Raw genomic sequence first — 14,328 nt, 5'->3', positions numbered from 1 at the left:
CGACGCGGAAACCGCGGAGCCAATGAGAAGAGGCGTCGCACAGACAGGAGGTGACAGGAGGTCTCACTCGGCTCCGAAATGCCGACAAAATGAAGAATACCTGTAATCGGTCCTCAAATGTGTGTATAAAACGTGTCTAAACTGTACTACCGTAATGTACGTGTTATGCTGTGTGTGAATCTTAAGTCTCTGAAATTGGAAATAGACACCCACGTTTGATAAGAATTGCATTTATTTTTAATTTCAGTGATTGGCAACAATTCAACTCCAAATGTTGATTTGACATATATATCTTATTTGCCTTCATAAAACTGCACATTATGCTGGCTTAACCGATTAGAATTACCATCAAGTTTCCATTTTCAATCCGATTATGTAACAGTCATAAATCTGCTACCATTTCATCAAAATATACATGCAATCGTTGGTCTTTACCCCAAAATAGGATTCCCTAAACTGCAACAGCCCAGTGCAGCCAGGTTTGGTTTTGGCAAGCAGGCGAATGCTTTGCTCAGTGACACATCAGCAGCGTTTCCTCTAGTTTGTAAAAAATCTCAGTCACAAGCAACGGCCTTTCAAGATGCCTCCTGCCCTCAATCTGATTGTGTAAGAGCACAGGCAGTGGAGAAAACATGTTACATCAACTTCTGTGTGATGCAACGCTCACTGCCTGCTGGTGTTCTTGCCAGAGGGATAGAAGAGATGAGAAAGAACATTTTTCATTAAATTCCTGAGAAAATAGCCAAGAATATGCCTGTATTGATTAATAACAATGATAGTTTATTTATGTACCAACAGATCGGTTTGCATTGTTTTTGACATTTCCCTGCTTCTAAGCCAGACACTTACAGTACAGTAGCATACAATAAATGAATCTGGATGATGTGCTCAATAAAGAGCTCATTTTTGAATAACTTATTTACAAAGAAGCCAAATACTGGAACTAAAAGCAGAAGAAACATAAGAAAATAAATTTGCATGTCTTCGGAGTAGTATTTGTCACTGACAAAGCACAAGAGCCTAGCTTAAGAAAAGACCACATTACAGTTCTCAGTGAATCATGGGCCAAGTGCTACAGCAACAACGATGCGAACAGTTATTCCAAGGAAAGGATGCGGTAACAAACAAAGATATGATGATAAAACCCTAACACTCACGAGAGGACTGTTAGAAAAGAAGCCTTACAGATTTGGGCAAAGACAGAAATCACATGTTACTGAAAATAAGATGCCTTTGATTCCAGACAGAAATAACTTCACAGTGCAGTAGAAAACAAAACCCTTGAGTAGATCCAAAAAAAAAATATTTGTGAGGACTGCTTGTAACAGTGTGCTTACATCCTGGATGTATTTTTTCAATGCACGTTTTAATGCATTGTGTCATGGCAGGTGACCTAAAATGGAACTTTGGGACATAGTTGATGCAAAAAAAAAAGAGGCCTTTTGAAAACTTGATCAAAAAACGATTGCAGAGGTTCAGGAACTCTATTGCAACCGTTGAATATAAAGCTTCTGCGTGTAAAGCACTGTGCACTGAGAGAGAGAGAGAGACAGGGCAACCGTAAGCAGTAGCTCAGATGAAAGGCATTCGTTAGGTTTAGAGTTGCATGGGAACCATAGAAGTTTAATCTGGTCCAAAAGGATTTTCTCCTGCATTTACGAGGTTACTTTTTGTGTTTCGTCCTGATTTATGATGCCGACTATTCACGCGTCCATATAAGCGCTGATACATGACACCGGCTGACTGCGGCACCGGACTCCACCACATAGAACCTTTTTCACAAGAGGAGAAACGGCTGTGGGAGTCTGCTCACGCAGAATGCGTCGGATAATCTGGGTCTTCCACTCGCATTAATGTCGCTGTCTCATGCAGCCGGACACCAGCGGGGCTTTCCGCCGCTGCGCTGCTCCTGCACGCCGTGGCTGCTCTCTGGCGCCCTCATGTGGAGCTGTACTGCGCAATCTGCTGCACCTTTCCCAGCTGTGTCAGCAGCCGCTTCATGCGTTGCTTGAGCTGAGGCAGACGGGCCAACGGGTCAGGAGGCTCCAGCTCCCCAGTGTAGTCCAGCCAGCTCTCCAGCACTGGGGGGGTGGGGGGGGTGAGACAAAACAGCAGAGGTTAGCCTGAGTACACACAATGAGTTTCCTTTAGGCCACAATAGGACCATCCCGTTGTTAAAAGACGTTCTAGTAGACCTGTTCAGTTCAACACAGGTTTGACAGTCCCCTCAACCACTGGCGTTGGACAACGTGCGCCATGTTGTTGTTGAATAATATCACGGTTCATGAAAAGCAAACGGATGCATGTTCAGTACCGTTTATGTTCAAAAGTGAGGAAACACCAGACAGACGGAAGACTGTTCTTAGAATGAACAGTTAAAATCAAAAGTATTTAATAAAGGAAAAGGTGTTGCGCTAGAAAGAACATCTCAGCTGAGGAGCTGCTGGTCTCTGCCTTTGACCACCCATAGTTCCTGTCTGTTGCTTCCACCAGCGAACTCGAGAACAATGGCTGCCTACAGGTATTTATACAGATCAGTAAAGGTGTGAAAGTTAGTGTCCACGCCTCCTGGGAGTTGTCTACTGGCGAGTTCAACGTAGCTCAGATTTCGAATGTCTCTCAGTCAATAACAGTTGTGGTGCTATCAAGTATCACATGAATGCGTTTTCGGTTGATTACATTAAATTCAATACATAACCGTGTCATAGCTTGTATTATTATATTGATTAGTTTCGAAATTACAATATTCTCATTACTTATTGATCACTTGGTTCCAGAATCATGGCTGTATTCTAGTGTTCACTAAATGCATTTTTATCAATTCATTCATCTATGAATTCTTTCTAATATCCTACAGTACTCAACACTGAGTGGTTCTTAGAAATTGCACACGTGTGCCTGATCTGGTTGTCTTATTTAATCAGTAAGAGAAACCAGCTCTGTAGTTCAATAAAAGTCTAATAAAAGAGGAACAAATGCTTTGCTGCCACCACAGCAAAGCTAAGAATAGCAAAGAAATGACAGGACTTCTGATGCACGCCCAGTACTACTACTACTACTCAGGAGTAGATCTTTACCTTTACGCCATTTCTGCTAGCTAATACTGAGTGATAGCTGGTCAGAGATTTCACAGCAAACTGAATGTTTTCAGCAGCTGACTGCTATTTATAAACATTATGGGCCCTGATGTAAGCACCAGGTGTCTTGTATTATGCTCAAGACGTATGGTCAGCAGCTCTTACCGTCCAGCTCCCTCTCAATGAAGTCCATCCTGTGAGAGACCTCGTCCTGGACTGAATCTATGTGGTTCAGAAGGTTGATCTGCCTTTGTTGGTGTTGCCTGCTGTTATCGGCCACCTCTCCGGGAGCCTTTCCGCCCTCTTCTCTAGTCTCAGCCTGCGACCAAGAGCTGCAGATCGAAGCCTGGAGACATTCAGGGGAAACCGTCAAGACAGGACAGTTTACAACCTTTTTAACAACCAAAAAGGGTTTGTTGCGTCACGATTGGTGGTCAGACAACAGCGGAGCCAAATCCTCAAATCACTGGCGTGACTTTACAACTCACCTGCTTCCAATTTAAAATAACCGATTTGTTTCTGATTCTATAGTTCGTAATGTAAACGGGAAGTCAACTCACAGCACACAGAAAAAAAAAAAGAGACCACAGAAGTGCTGCCTGTGCCAGTAAAAGCAGGAGGGAGTCAAGATGAGCAGCTTTCATCATTTCATTAGCTGAATCTTAAATAATTAATAAGATGCAGTATAGCCTCTGGTTTACCTCTGATGCTGATGTTGCTCTTCGGCAGGAAGCAGAACTTATTTTTTCACCTCTTTTTTTACCAGTATTGAGATTGAATCATGGTTTTAACATACAATTATTAACTCTCAACAAATGCTCTTTAACACGTTAAACACCGCGCGACACAACAGTTTGCGACAGATGAACAGTTTGTAACACTAATAATTGTACATTTAAAAAATCCCCCCCCTCTCCGCCAAACTGCATGCTGGGTACAGCTCACTTGGTATCACAACAAGAAGTAACTAATGGCCGGAGGACCAATGAGATCCACCTACACAACGTTTGCCTAAGAGAGGAGCTGCGTCTGTTTGGAGAGTTTATGGTTTTGAAATCCTCTGAATGTTAGATCAGAAAACAAGTTGGTTGAGGCGCTGGTGTCTCCTCTGGTGGCAACACCAGCAGCCACAACAGCCAACAAGCTAACTCGCAGAGGAGTTGGCCGCCGAGCAGTGAACAGCGGTCTATGAGGCCGGCGTTTGAGTTTACTCAAAGAAATATAAAAATACAGATACCCAATCTTCATCCATAACGTCCAGCCGTACATTTAAACATGAGAAACCTCTCTGCATGGAGATAACTATCGAACGAATCATGCGTTTTGATGAGCTTCCAGTGGGACGGTTTGAGTTCTTGCGCCACGCAGCCGTTACTTCTACCCACCTTGTAATTGCTGCCTGTTAATTTGGGCTTGTCGGTCTCCAGCAGGCTTCCGTAGCGCTGCTCCCGCTCCAACAGCTCCTCCGTGCTCCTCATGCTGTCCTCCAGCTCAGAGCCCTGTCGAGTCTCCACCACCAGCCTCTGCTCCACCGCCGGGTAGTACGCCCTCGGCTTCTGGTAGCAATGTTCACTGGTGATGTAGGAGTGCTGGAAGGACGGGAAGGTGGAGCCGGACGAGGAGGAGGTGGCGGCCGTAGCCGCCCGGCTCAGTTTTTCCAGCGCGTTGGACATCAAGATCTCCCCTCGGCTCATGTCCTCGTCCGGAGTGGCCGGAGACGGAGCGGCGTCACTCGCTCGACACGAGACGCTCCGCGACCTCTCGAGGTGCTTCCAGGGCTGCCGCCACAGCTGCAAGTCTGGGTGAGTGTTGCTCCTTGGAGAAGAAAAAGGCAAAGAGAGAGATGAGACTGACTTGCTTAAGAAATGTAAGAAAGTCGCTTCTGTCCCGGTTTACTTCTACCAGAGTGGATAACAGAAGAACCCTTCACGCAGGCCCATCGGACTTACTGCAGGACGCTCATCTTGAGCTGCAGTCCGTTGAGAATCTCCACCACGTGGTGCACGTCTCCCAGCAGCTGGTGGGTGGTGGTGATCTTCTTGGCGTTTTGGTGGGAGTAGTTTTCCTCCAGGAAGGACAAGCCGTACATGTGGCCGCTGCTCAGCCATTCTCGATCGTACCAGTAGCGCAGACTCTGCCTCTGACCTGGAAACGGCAGATATTATCAGATGTAAAGACGGAGCCGCAGGTAAACAAGAGCCTCTCTGGGAGGAGGTCCGTCGGGTCGGCTTGCTGCTGTGCAGTATTCATTAAGTGGAACATCCAAATAATTTAAAACATTACATTGATATTATATATATATATATTTCTGTGTATAATATTAACGTTGCAATTACATCTCAAGCTTGGATCAGTGATTGATGCAGCTTTGACAAACCGTTGAGCCTTCTGCAGTGAATTCATCTTTACCGGTCTTAAACTCGTTTAAATTAAAAAGCAACGTCTCCTCCATCCAAACAAACGCTCCACTTAATACTCAGTGTGTGTTGTGTGAGACTACATCAAAGCATCATGTTCCGTTCAGCATTTCCTTTAACATCAATCCAAAAATCACCCATTAACATGAACTGCTCTTATGGAACTCAGAAGATGTGGAGCATCCCAGCAGCCCTCTCTCACCTCATTTAGAGTGGACACAAAAAGTCCCTCTAGGCCTTTATCAATTTCATTTATTACAGGTTATGTAAGGCTAGCAGTATTAAGGCCGGAGCCACAATACTCTTAGTTGTTATTATTTTACAAATCGATTAACCAAAGGCGATCTGCAGTTTCTGCGACAGTCTGATTTCACAGATTGATGATAATTAATCCTAATTAACTTGAATTAGGTTCTTATTTTAGAAACTTGGGCAGTGAGGAAACAGAATCGCAATATAGATTATGTTATTACATAACGGTTTATATATTAAAATACAAAAGATTACACCCTGTGCTTTTTCTTACTGTCCACTAGATGGCGGGTGCCTGCAGTGCCCTCGACGGGATTAGCCAAACAGATGTCATGAAAATGGAATTATGTAGAATTCATAGCGAATTCATTTTTGTCCCCTCACCTGGTGGGTCTCTGCAGATGTGGCAGGTGTACCGGTCTGGAACGTTGTCTTCCAGCAGGCCCATGCAGGTGCCATGCTGCCAGCACAAGCAGTCCTCACACTGAGGGAAGGACACGCACATTGTTATAGAAATGAAACCACAAGACTTACAAATAAAGGAGTAGCCCGCTATGCTCCAACGATAGACGTCTCTAAGTCTATGAGTGAATCACCTGGATCATGAAGTCGTTCTCCTCCTCCACCTCACAGATACACCGCACTATCTCTTGGTCACTTGTGTCCACAGCACCGGAGTCCACACTCAGGGGGGGCGTTGTTACGTCCAAATCCACCCCGAAGTCATCATCGCTCCACCCACAGCTGTCAGTGGACCAGTCACTGACGCTATCCTCATCTACCCGTCAAAACAAACATTGTTATTATGAAAATGACACAATTATAACAACGAATTAGCTCAACCGTATAGTTAATATTTGTGGATGACACGATGAAGCAAGCCGTAACAGCAAAGAGGAGCTCAGGATTCAATCAACCAAGCAACGTTTGTTTCATCTGCAACAGCAGCTACTTTTACTCCGCAGGTCCATCGAGTACGATGCACATATAACTACAACAACGTGGTGGATTGAATCCAGAGGGGAATAGAAGAATGGAGGGGAGAGGAAGCCAAGTACAGTCACACAGACAAGCTAGTACACACATACACACCGATACCCACCATCCACATGTATCTGCTGTGAGTAGCTGTATCCGGGCCTGCTGGGGTAGGCCTCAGGCTTGTGATTGTGTGAGGGGGGGAATTTGAGTGGCAAATTCAATTTGGACTGAAGACCCAATACTGAGATGTCAATATTCTCCTCACTACCTGTGTAGTCTGTCAATACAGGGAAGAGGGGAGGGAGGGGGTAAGCAGATGTAGAACAAAATGTCAACGTTGGAAATGCTAAACAAAGGCCCAATCGGGGGGGGGGGGGGGGGGGGGGTGAGGGTGGGGTATGACAAACCGTGGCAAAAACAAACAGAACAAAAAAATAGACAGGAATAACCAGTTTACTCGAAATCCATATAGGGCCATGTTAAGGGCGTTTCAATATTATAGGTAAGTAACCAACGTGGATGGTTACTGGCATTTTCTGCCAAACATACTACATGTACACGTGACCGCCAAATAGGAATAGAGAGAACGGTGTTTATTTGAGTTTGGTTTAAATGATATCAGTACCACAACTTCCCCTGGCTTCGAGAGCTATGGCGCTAAAGAAATTGAAGCTTTCCGTTTGGCATGATGGTTGTAACAGATGTAACACGTCAACGCACACCAAGGCTCAGCACCGCACCAAGAGGAGGGAATGGAGGACTCGGCTTTGCAAGATAGACGCGTTGCACAACGTCACAGTGGGTGCACATGCAGAGCAGCAGATGCGGGGCGAGGTCTGGAGCCGGAGGGGGCCCGTCCTTACCCGACTTGCCCTTCTTTTTCTTTTTCTTCTTCTTCAGTTTGATGCGGAGGAAGTCCTTCTGTTTGGGCTTCTCTTTCAGCTTTTCTTTTACGGCCCCTGGGGACGGCAGAGTAGCGAGCGTTAAGCCATGTGTGAGCGTGGCCTCAATATTTTCGCAATCTTTTCACTCCGACCACATGGTACGCACCAACGTCAAAGCCACACCGCTCCGAGTCCTTGTCTTGCTGCTGGCACCCGTTCCTTTCCAGGTGGTTCTCCTTGCTCTTCTCCCTCATCAGCGCCCTCTGCTGATGGCCCTGGGTGCTAACGCCAGGCGGGGCAGACGTGCGCCTGCCTGCAGTCTTCACCTCACCACGGGGAGCTGAGGCAGGCCCGACCGACTCTGAGGAGAAGATTAAGGAGATCAAAAAAAGCCTGACACATACATGGGGCTGGAAGCGCAATATTTACAACGCAGTCTTTGTTTCAGAGCATAACGCTCTTCAGATGAATCAGCATTTCTGGTCACCAGCATACCATGCATTTGGTATGGAGCGCTGTAGAAATGGCGGATCAGATTTGGATTCCCGATAAAAACGCTCAATTCACACCAGGACCTGAGCGAGAGGAACTCACGCATTGAGGCGGAGATAGTGCGCCTTCTCTTGGGGCCTTCCGAATCGGTGGGTGGAGCCTGTTTCTCCGACGCCCTGGTCTGGACACTCCTGGTGGGGCTGTGCTCGCCCTCCGCAGGCTGCTCCTCACCGTGGTAATATTTCATGTGGTAGTGCAGCAGCTTGGCCTTTCGGAAGGACTTGGTGCAGCCGGGAGCGCTGCACTTAAACGGGTTGTGGTCGAGGTTGATGGACAAGACGGGGGGAGGTTGGTTTTTGATGACCCGGTACACTGGAACAAGGAGCGGTGCGTAAAGAAAACGTATAGCGAAGAATGCAGGTGACGGCTCTACGTGTGGAATGGGTTTAGAGTTGTACTCACATGGTTCTCTGCTGAATCTGTTGGGGTTGTGGAAACCCTGTTTCCTGACCGCTACAGAGGGCAAAAAGAAAGAAAATAATTTATTCTCTTAGGCCCTAAAAGAAGTCCAATCTTCCTACAGAACCGATGACATCTGCGCTAACCGACTGTATTAACACCCACGTTTCACAGGCTTGGGAGGCGGCACATCCGTTGCAGGCTCAGTGCTTTCCGATTGGACGCTCGGCTTCTGCTCCGCATCTCCATTGGATACGGCGGTTGTCATAGTGACGGGCCCCTGCTCCATCTGTGCTGCCGTCTGAGTGGGCAACTCTGTGTATGGCTTGGGCGACGCTGTGTATGGCTTTGTTCCACTCTGCTCCGTTTCCACCTCTTCCTTTTTTACCTCGCCGCTGCGACACTCATCGGTCGGCTCGTCGGCCTCTTCCTCTTCCTCCTCCTCCTCCTTCACTCCATTTGGGAGTCCCGTTGCCTTTTCAACATCCCCGGGCTCGTTCTGCTCTGCTTCCACAGATATTTCCTCTTCCTGCTTGATGGTGGGTGCGGCCCCCACCTCAGTGTTTGGTTTCTTGTTCTTCTCGTTGACCATCCGCTCATCCCGCTCCTCGTCCTCACTGTTGCTGTCCTCCTCCTGGTCGGACGTGCTGCGTCTGGCTCGCTTGTTCTTAGGACCCCCATTCTCCTGAGGCCTCCGGTCCCTGCGGTTCGAGGCCCTCCGGACCATGGTCCTTTCAGTGGGCCGAGACTTCCCTCCACCAACACCACCTCTCTATTAGTAGGCATGACAGAGAGGGGAAATTGAGGAAACAAGAAAATGGAACATCTAGAGGGGTGCTTATGCGAAGTAATTACATTTACCTCTTTAATAAAAGGCTTCACGTGTATCCCCTTCACTGTCTGGATCACACCATCGTAGAACTTCACTGTGTAGGATGCTGAGGTGGATAAAGGAGAACACGTTTTACACCAGAGCCGGCAGCCACTCGAGTAGATCATTCAATTTATTTCTGTTAGTGTGAGTTTTATAACTGTATTTATGATTGCAGTTTCTCTTTGCTGTGCCAGTAAAAGAAAAAGTAATTTTGATACCATTGAATGTCACAGCTTTGATTTAAAAAAAAGAAAAGGTCAAACTAGAACATTTCAGTCTACAAGATGCTTAATATTAAACATCCTTGTATTAAAACATTGTATTGAGACATCTTTGATAATAACTAATTATTTGCCACAAAAAAAATCTGTTTAAAATTATTATAATTATTAACTTATACCTTTATATATTAACTTTAATACATACCCATTAAATTATAATTGTGTGTATTAAAGTGGTAGATACCCACCATCTTTATTGACCGAAATGACCTTAGCGGGGTAGAAGCGGCAGTCGGACCAGCTAGCCAGGACCTTGTCATTCACACGAAAGCCCTGGGAGGAGGACGGAGACGCTCGATTAGGGACGGACCAAAGCCACGCTGTATTAAAACAACGTTGTGGTGAAATTGCACTCGCAGGTAAAAGTAGCAGATGGTTCCCATGTTTCAGTTTTTGGAAAACGAATGAGGTCTAAGCAGATGAACACAACCAAACAAAAGGCTGGAGGACCACAACGTTTCCAACAAGTGGGGCGGGATGTTCAATTCCTAGCAAGGCTAGCAGGAAGAAGCGTTGAAATGCTTACAGGTTCGCCGGCGTCGTCATTAAGGCCCTGCCGCCTCAGCTGAACCCTCTCCACCGGCCTCAGGTAAGGACTGGTCCACTCAAACCACTCGTCGTAGCGGTGGCTCCACTGGCGGTAATGGATCAGTACTTTCTCACCTTCGTAGTCAACCCTCTCTATGTTGGCTGCATACCTGCACGACATGAGAAATTCAATAAAATGCAAGCTGACGGGAAGAGGATCAAGTTCCTCATCCTTTATTTGGCCAAGATAATGAGGTCAGCAGAAAGTGTCAAAGAAACTCAACGAATCGTTGGGATTCTAGAAAGAAGGCGTGCTGAGGCAGTCAAGGGAACAACACGCTACTATGTTGTTTTGGCACAGACAGGAGTTCAAGGGCAGGAGCAAGATTAACTATATATATATTTTTTTTAAAACCACACATTTCCTTCTGTCACAATGACTCTTCATTTATATCTTTAGCATAGCAAAAACAATATCACCATTTGTCATTTAACAGTCTGATTATTATTTTTACTGTCCATTATCAATCCAGATCAAAGGCTGCGTCATCGCCAGCTGCTTTCTGCTGGCAGAATAATCAATGAAAGGTCTGAGTGGCTTTTTCCACTCTGGTGTTTTACCGATTGGTGGACGTACAGAAAGGCTGACCCAAGTCCAAAATGGAGAGAATGGGGATATATGAGGCAGGGTGAGGGAAGTGAAGTGCTCCAGGGATGGGGGAGGAATGAGCGAGGCCATGACTCACCAGTTTTTGAGGCTGTCTCTGGCCTCAAGCTGAGCTCCCACCTCAAAAGATATCCCTCTTCTGTTAGGGGGCGTCTTACTCATACTTCCCACATCAAGGCTCCCTTCCTGTGTATACACACACACACACACACACACACACACACACACACACAATCCAATAAACATACCAATCAAATCTCTACCCATATGACCTTGTGCATTCACACTGGTGAAAAACACACCTTGTGCAGAGCCAAAAAACACGATACACGTGACCAGCAAAGACTTTACAGACAACCTTGCAGTCAGCCCCGTCTCGCTCGGGGCATCACTAACAATTACTTTTACCAGATAAGACCAAATCACAGCTTTGCACCAAAGTAGCAATTTTGGTGTTAAAGGGTGACACACACCACCGTACGAACAATGATGCAGTCCAGGCTGGGACAACATATTACGGGTCTAAAACACACACTGCAGCTCCAGATCACTCTCGTCTTAACGCATTGACACACAGTGTAAGAGTGAGGGGGGGGGGGGGGGGGCTGACATGTTACGGTGAGCCATGTACCTCAAATGGTGATGAAATGTGCAACTAACACCAGATGTTCAGTGATCACTAGTGGAGGCAGTAAGGGTGTGGGGGGGGAGGTAGGAGGGGTGGGGGTCCAAGCACGACCTCACACAGGTTCCTCCGAGCATCTTCATTATAATGGACAATTTCTCAGTATTATTTTTACTTCCCACCAGGCACAATGACTTGGTAAAAAAATCAACCACTTCCTCATAGAAGCACCCTTTGGTGCAGTTAGCAGCCAACGATGCACCAAGCTAATACGCGTCCGATGAACAGCACGTTTTTGTCGTAAATTGGGTCATTGTCTCGCGGAACGACGTCTCATCAGCAGCTGGCTGATTTCCCCCCCGCCAGGACGAAATAAACGACGGCTACCAATAGGCAGGCCGTTAATCTACCGGTCTCGCCCTGAAAGCGAAAATTCCCTCCCGATAACAGCGCCTCCTTTGTCGGGTATACGGTGGACGGGCTGCGGGTATAGCCGCCCTTTGTTAAAAAAAACCCTCATACGGTTATTATATATAAATATATACACGTCTTACGTTTGTCCGCGTTCCAGCTGACTCGGTCCCCCATCGCGGAGGCAGTCGGGGGGTTCTTGGCTTTCGGTGCAACGTTCAAACCGGATATCTTCGCACTACTCGGCCCACGTGTTTTCTGGTCAGCCGATCCCACGGACAGACACAATGGGAGACGGCGGAAAGGACCCTACCGGTTATCCGTCTGCGGCAGGCACATCGCTCCCGCGTCGTCGGAGCCCACGCTGTTCGGCAGAGCCCGGTGTGTAGAATGAACGTGCGCGTGAACGTGCGTGTTTATGGCCCCCGCACAAAGAGAACAGGACGCTAGCGACACAGCCAGCGCGCGGACGCGGAGGTTGTGCACAAATCAGGAAACCGAGGATCAATTTAAATGCTACACGAGTTATTTTTTTTTTCCAACGATATATTTAATCCTAGGTCGATGTTTTACTGTTGTAAGGGCTTGACAACACTATCCCGCGTCATTTCCTTTATATTATTTCTTTGTGTAGACGTCACAGAGCTCAACTGGATTTGAACTAAAAGCATGCTTCATGCTCATCGACACATTAATCTGTTGACCGCGTCTGCCGCTTTAAACGCTTTATTGTCCAGCTTTTTATAATCAGTGGGCGTCGCTCAAGAGACGCCGCCGTCTACGTCAGCGCTTTCGGCGAACATAAATGGCCGGCAGATTCTGTTGTGGGCGGAACACTCGCAGCTGATTGGCCGCGCAGCTGTCACTCACCGAGCGCTCCCGGGCCTCGCGCTAGGCCTACTTTGTCATACTTTTCGCGCTTGTAAACGCGCGGCGTGGAGACGCAAAGCTTAAACTTCCCGAAACTGAGAAACCACGTAGCCACTTAAAATCCCAAAGTGAGAACTCATCACACGGCAAACAAGAGGCCCGGAACAACACAAGCAAAACAGCGAAATGTCCAACAGTTATGTTTTATTAGCTACTTCATCACGTTTGTTTTGAACTCAAGATGCCGACATGCGGCATCACTCCATCTGAAACCGTTGACGCATCCACCAAACACGTCTCGTTCGCTTTGTTTTTTAGGGATTGTAAACTCGGAAGCGATTGGGAGCCTCGTCGTGGTTCCTACCTGTTCCCCAGTCACTCTCTGTCCGGTTGGGTATGAAATGCGCCGTCTAATCCCCTCCAAAGTGCAGGTCCCGCCGCCTCCGCCTGTCTGGCTCCAGATCACGCAGTTGAATTTCTCCCAGTTGCTTTCTCCACCGGCGCGGGCAGTGTGGCGCCACATTGCGCATGCGCCAACTCTGGGTTTGGGCCTTCAAGCATTTATCACCTAACAAAAGTGTGTTGCTCTCATAATGCTATGTTTGTGTAAGTCGACGCACTTCAAATGCGTTTTATATGAACAAATCTAGCTTTTAGGACATCTCGTGACACCACATATTGTCAACAGTTGCATTAATAAAATGAAGGTCATCATTGTTAAGTTATGTATTTGAATCCAATAAGCCAGTTTGTGTTTTGAGCATGTCTTTATTGAGGTTCTGGCATAAATATGTTTGTGCATAGCGCCACCCATCGTCCACACGATGTAACTGTTTATTTACAGGAGTGGCCTAGCTCAACTTAATTTAATTCTGTCTCTCCATTGCCCCATCTACAATTTTGGTACATTAAAAAGTATGTGTGTACTTATTTTTACTTTAATTTACATATGTGATACACATACACAAAACTCAATACACAATACAAACTAACTCAAATATTGTGGTGAAACCTTAGTTGCATACAATAATGAAAGCGAGGCTGTTATTGCAGTTATGGAGATTTTGAAAAAAAAAAAAGTGACTGTCATTTGTGTTTTTTTATCGTCGCTGCCAGGTTTTTTTCTTTTCTTTGGCAGGCCTTTCTTCGTTGTCATGGTCACAGTTCCCACCAGTGCCTGAAAGGTGGAAGAGAGTCAGATGACGTGAGCGGTAGCTTTGTGCGGTGATGCGCATTAAGAGGACAAACACCGGACTACGAGGGTGATGCCGGTGATCGGATGGGTTTTCCAACCCTTTCACACGCGCAAAGTGACACAGACACAAAGTAATAAGACTTTCATGAGTTTGGATAAATATACTTTTAAACCTTGTGGACGGCGTGCATCTCAAACTGACCTGACACTGCCTTCTTTAGGAGGTACAAAACAGGCCTCTCTGCAAACATCTGGTGTATTGAGGAATAAAAAAGGTCCCTGCCTCAGCTTTAAAATATCTTGATTTTTTAAAAT

General features: G+C 46.5%; 1 protein-coding gene across 3 annotated transcripts; it reads right to left on the bottom strand.

Annotated features, from left to right (window-relative positions):
- Positions 1–759: 759 nt before the first annotated feature.
- Positions 760–13,325, bottom strand: LOC119229922 (PHD finger protein 20-like). 3 transcript variants are annotated; one of them, XM_037490754.2, is made up of 17 exons: positions 13,183–13,325; positions 10,992–11,098; positions 10,244–10,415; positions 9,906–9,990; positions 9,424–9,500; positions 8,728–9,334; positions 8,566–8,616; positions 8,206–8,475; positions 7,778–7,972; positions 7,591–7,686; positions 6,849–7,004; positions 6,343–6,524; positions 6,131–6,230; positions 5,027–5,222; positions 4,463–4,892; positions 3,243–3,423; positions 760–2,081 (listed from the first exon to the last, which is right to left on the bottom strand). In XM_037490754.2, exons 2-17 carry the CDS (start codon positions 11,072–11,074, stop codon positions 1,939–1,941), a joined length of 3,024 nt encoding a protein of 1,007 aa, XP_037346651.2. In that variant the 5' UTR covers positions 11,075–11,098; positions 13,183–13,325; the 3' UTR covers positions 760–1,938. The 3 variants fall into 3 exon arrangements, with proteins under 3 accessions (XP_037346651.2, XP_037346649.2, XP_062419878.1); XM_037490752.2 differs by lacking the exon at positions 13,183–13,325 and adding an exon at positions 12,092–12,673; XM_062563894.1 differs by lacking the exons at positions 6,849–7,004; positions 13,183–13,325 and adding an exon at positions 12,092–12,671.
- Between the last annotated feature and the right edge of the window lie 1,003 nt (positions 13,326–14,328).

This window comes from Pungitius pungitius, chromosome 8 (assembly GCF_949316345.1).
Source record: "Pungitius pungitius chromosome 8, fPunPun2.1, whole genome shotgun sequence".
In the NCBI taxonomy this organism is placed as follows: Eukaryota; Metazoa; Chordata; class Actinopteri; order Perciformes; family Gasterosteidae; genus Pungitius; species Pungitius pungitius.
Note: the sequence above shows the minus strand (reverse complement) of the source record. Positions and strands in the feature narration are given on the sequence as shown.

Bases quoted from the DNA above. Each gene is read 5' to 3' on its own strand.
- LOC119229922 (XM_037490754.2), bottom strand. From the start codon at position 11,074: ATGAGTAAGACGCCCCCTAACAGAAGAGGGATATCTTTTGAGGTGGGA. The intron at 10,416-10,991 runs GTGAGTCATGGC...CATGTCGTGCAG, and splicing joins AGAGACAGCCTCAAAAACTG to GTATGCAGCCAACATAGAGA. The intron at 6,231-6,342 runs GTGATTCACTCA...TCCTTCCCTCAG, and splicing joins AGAACGACTTCATGATCCAG to TGTGAGGACTGCTTGTGCTG.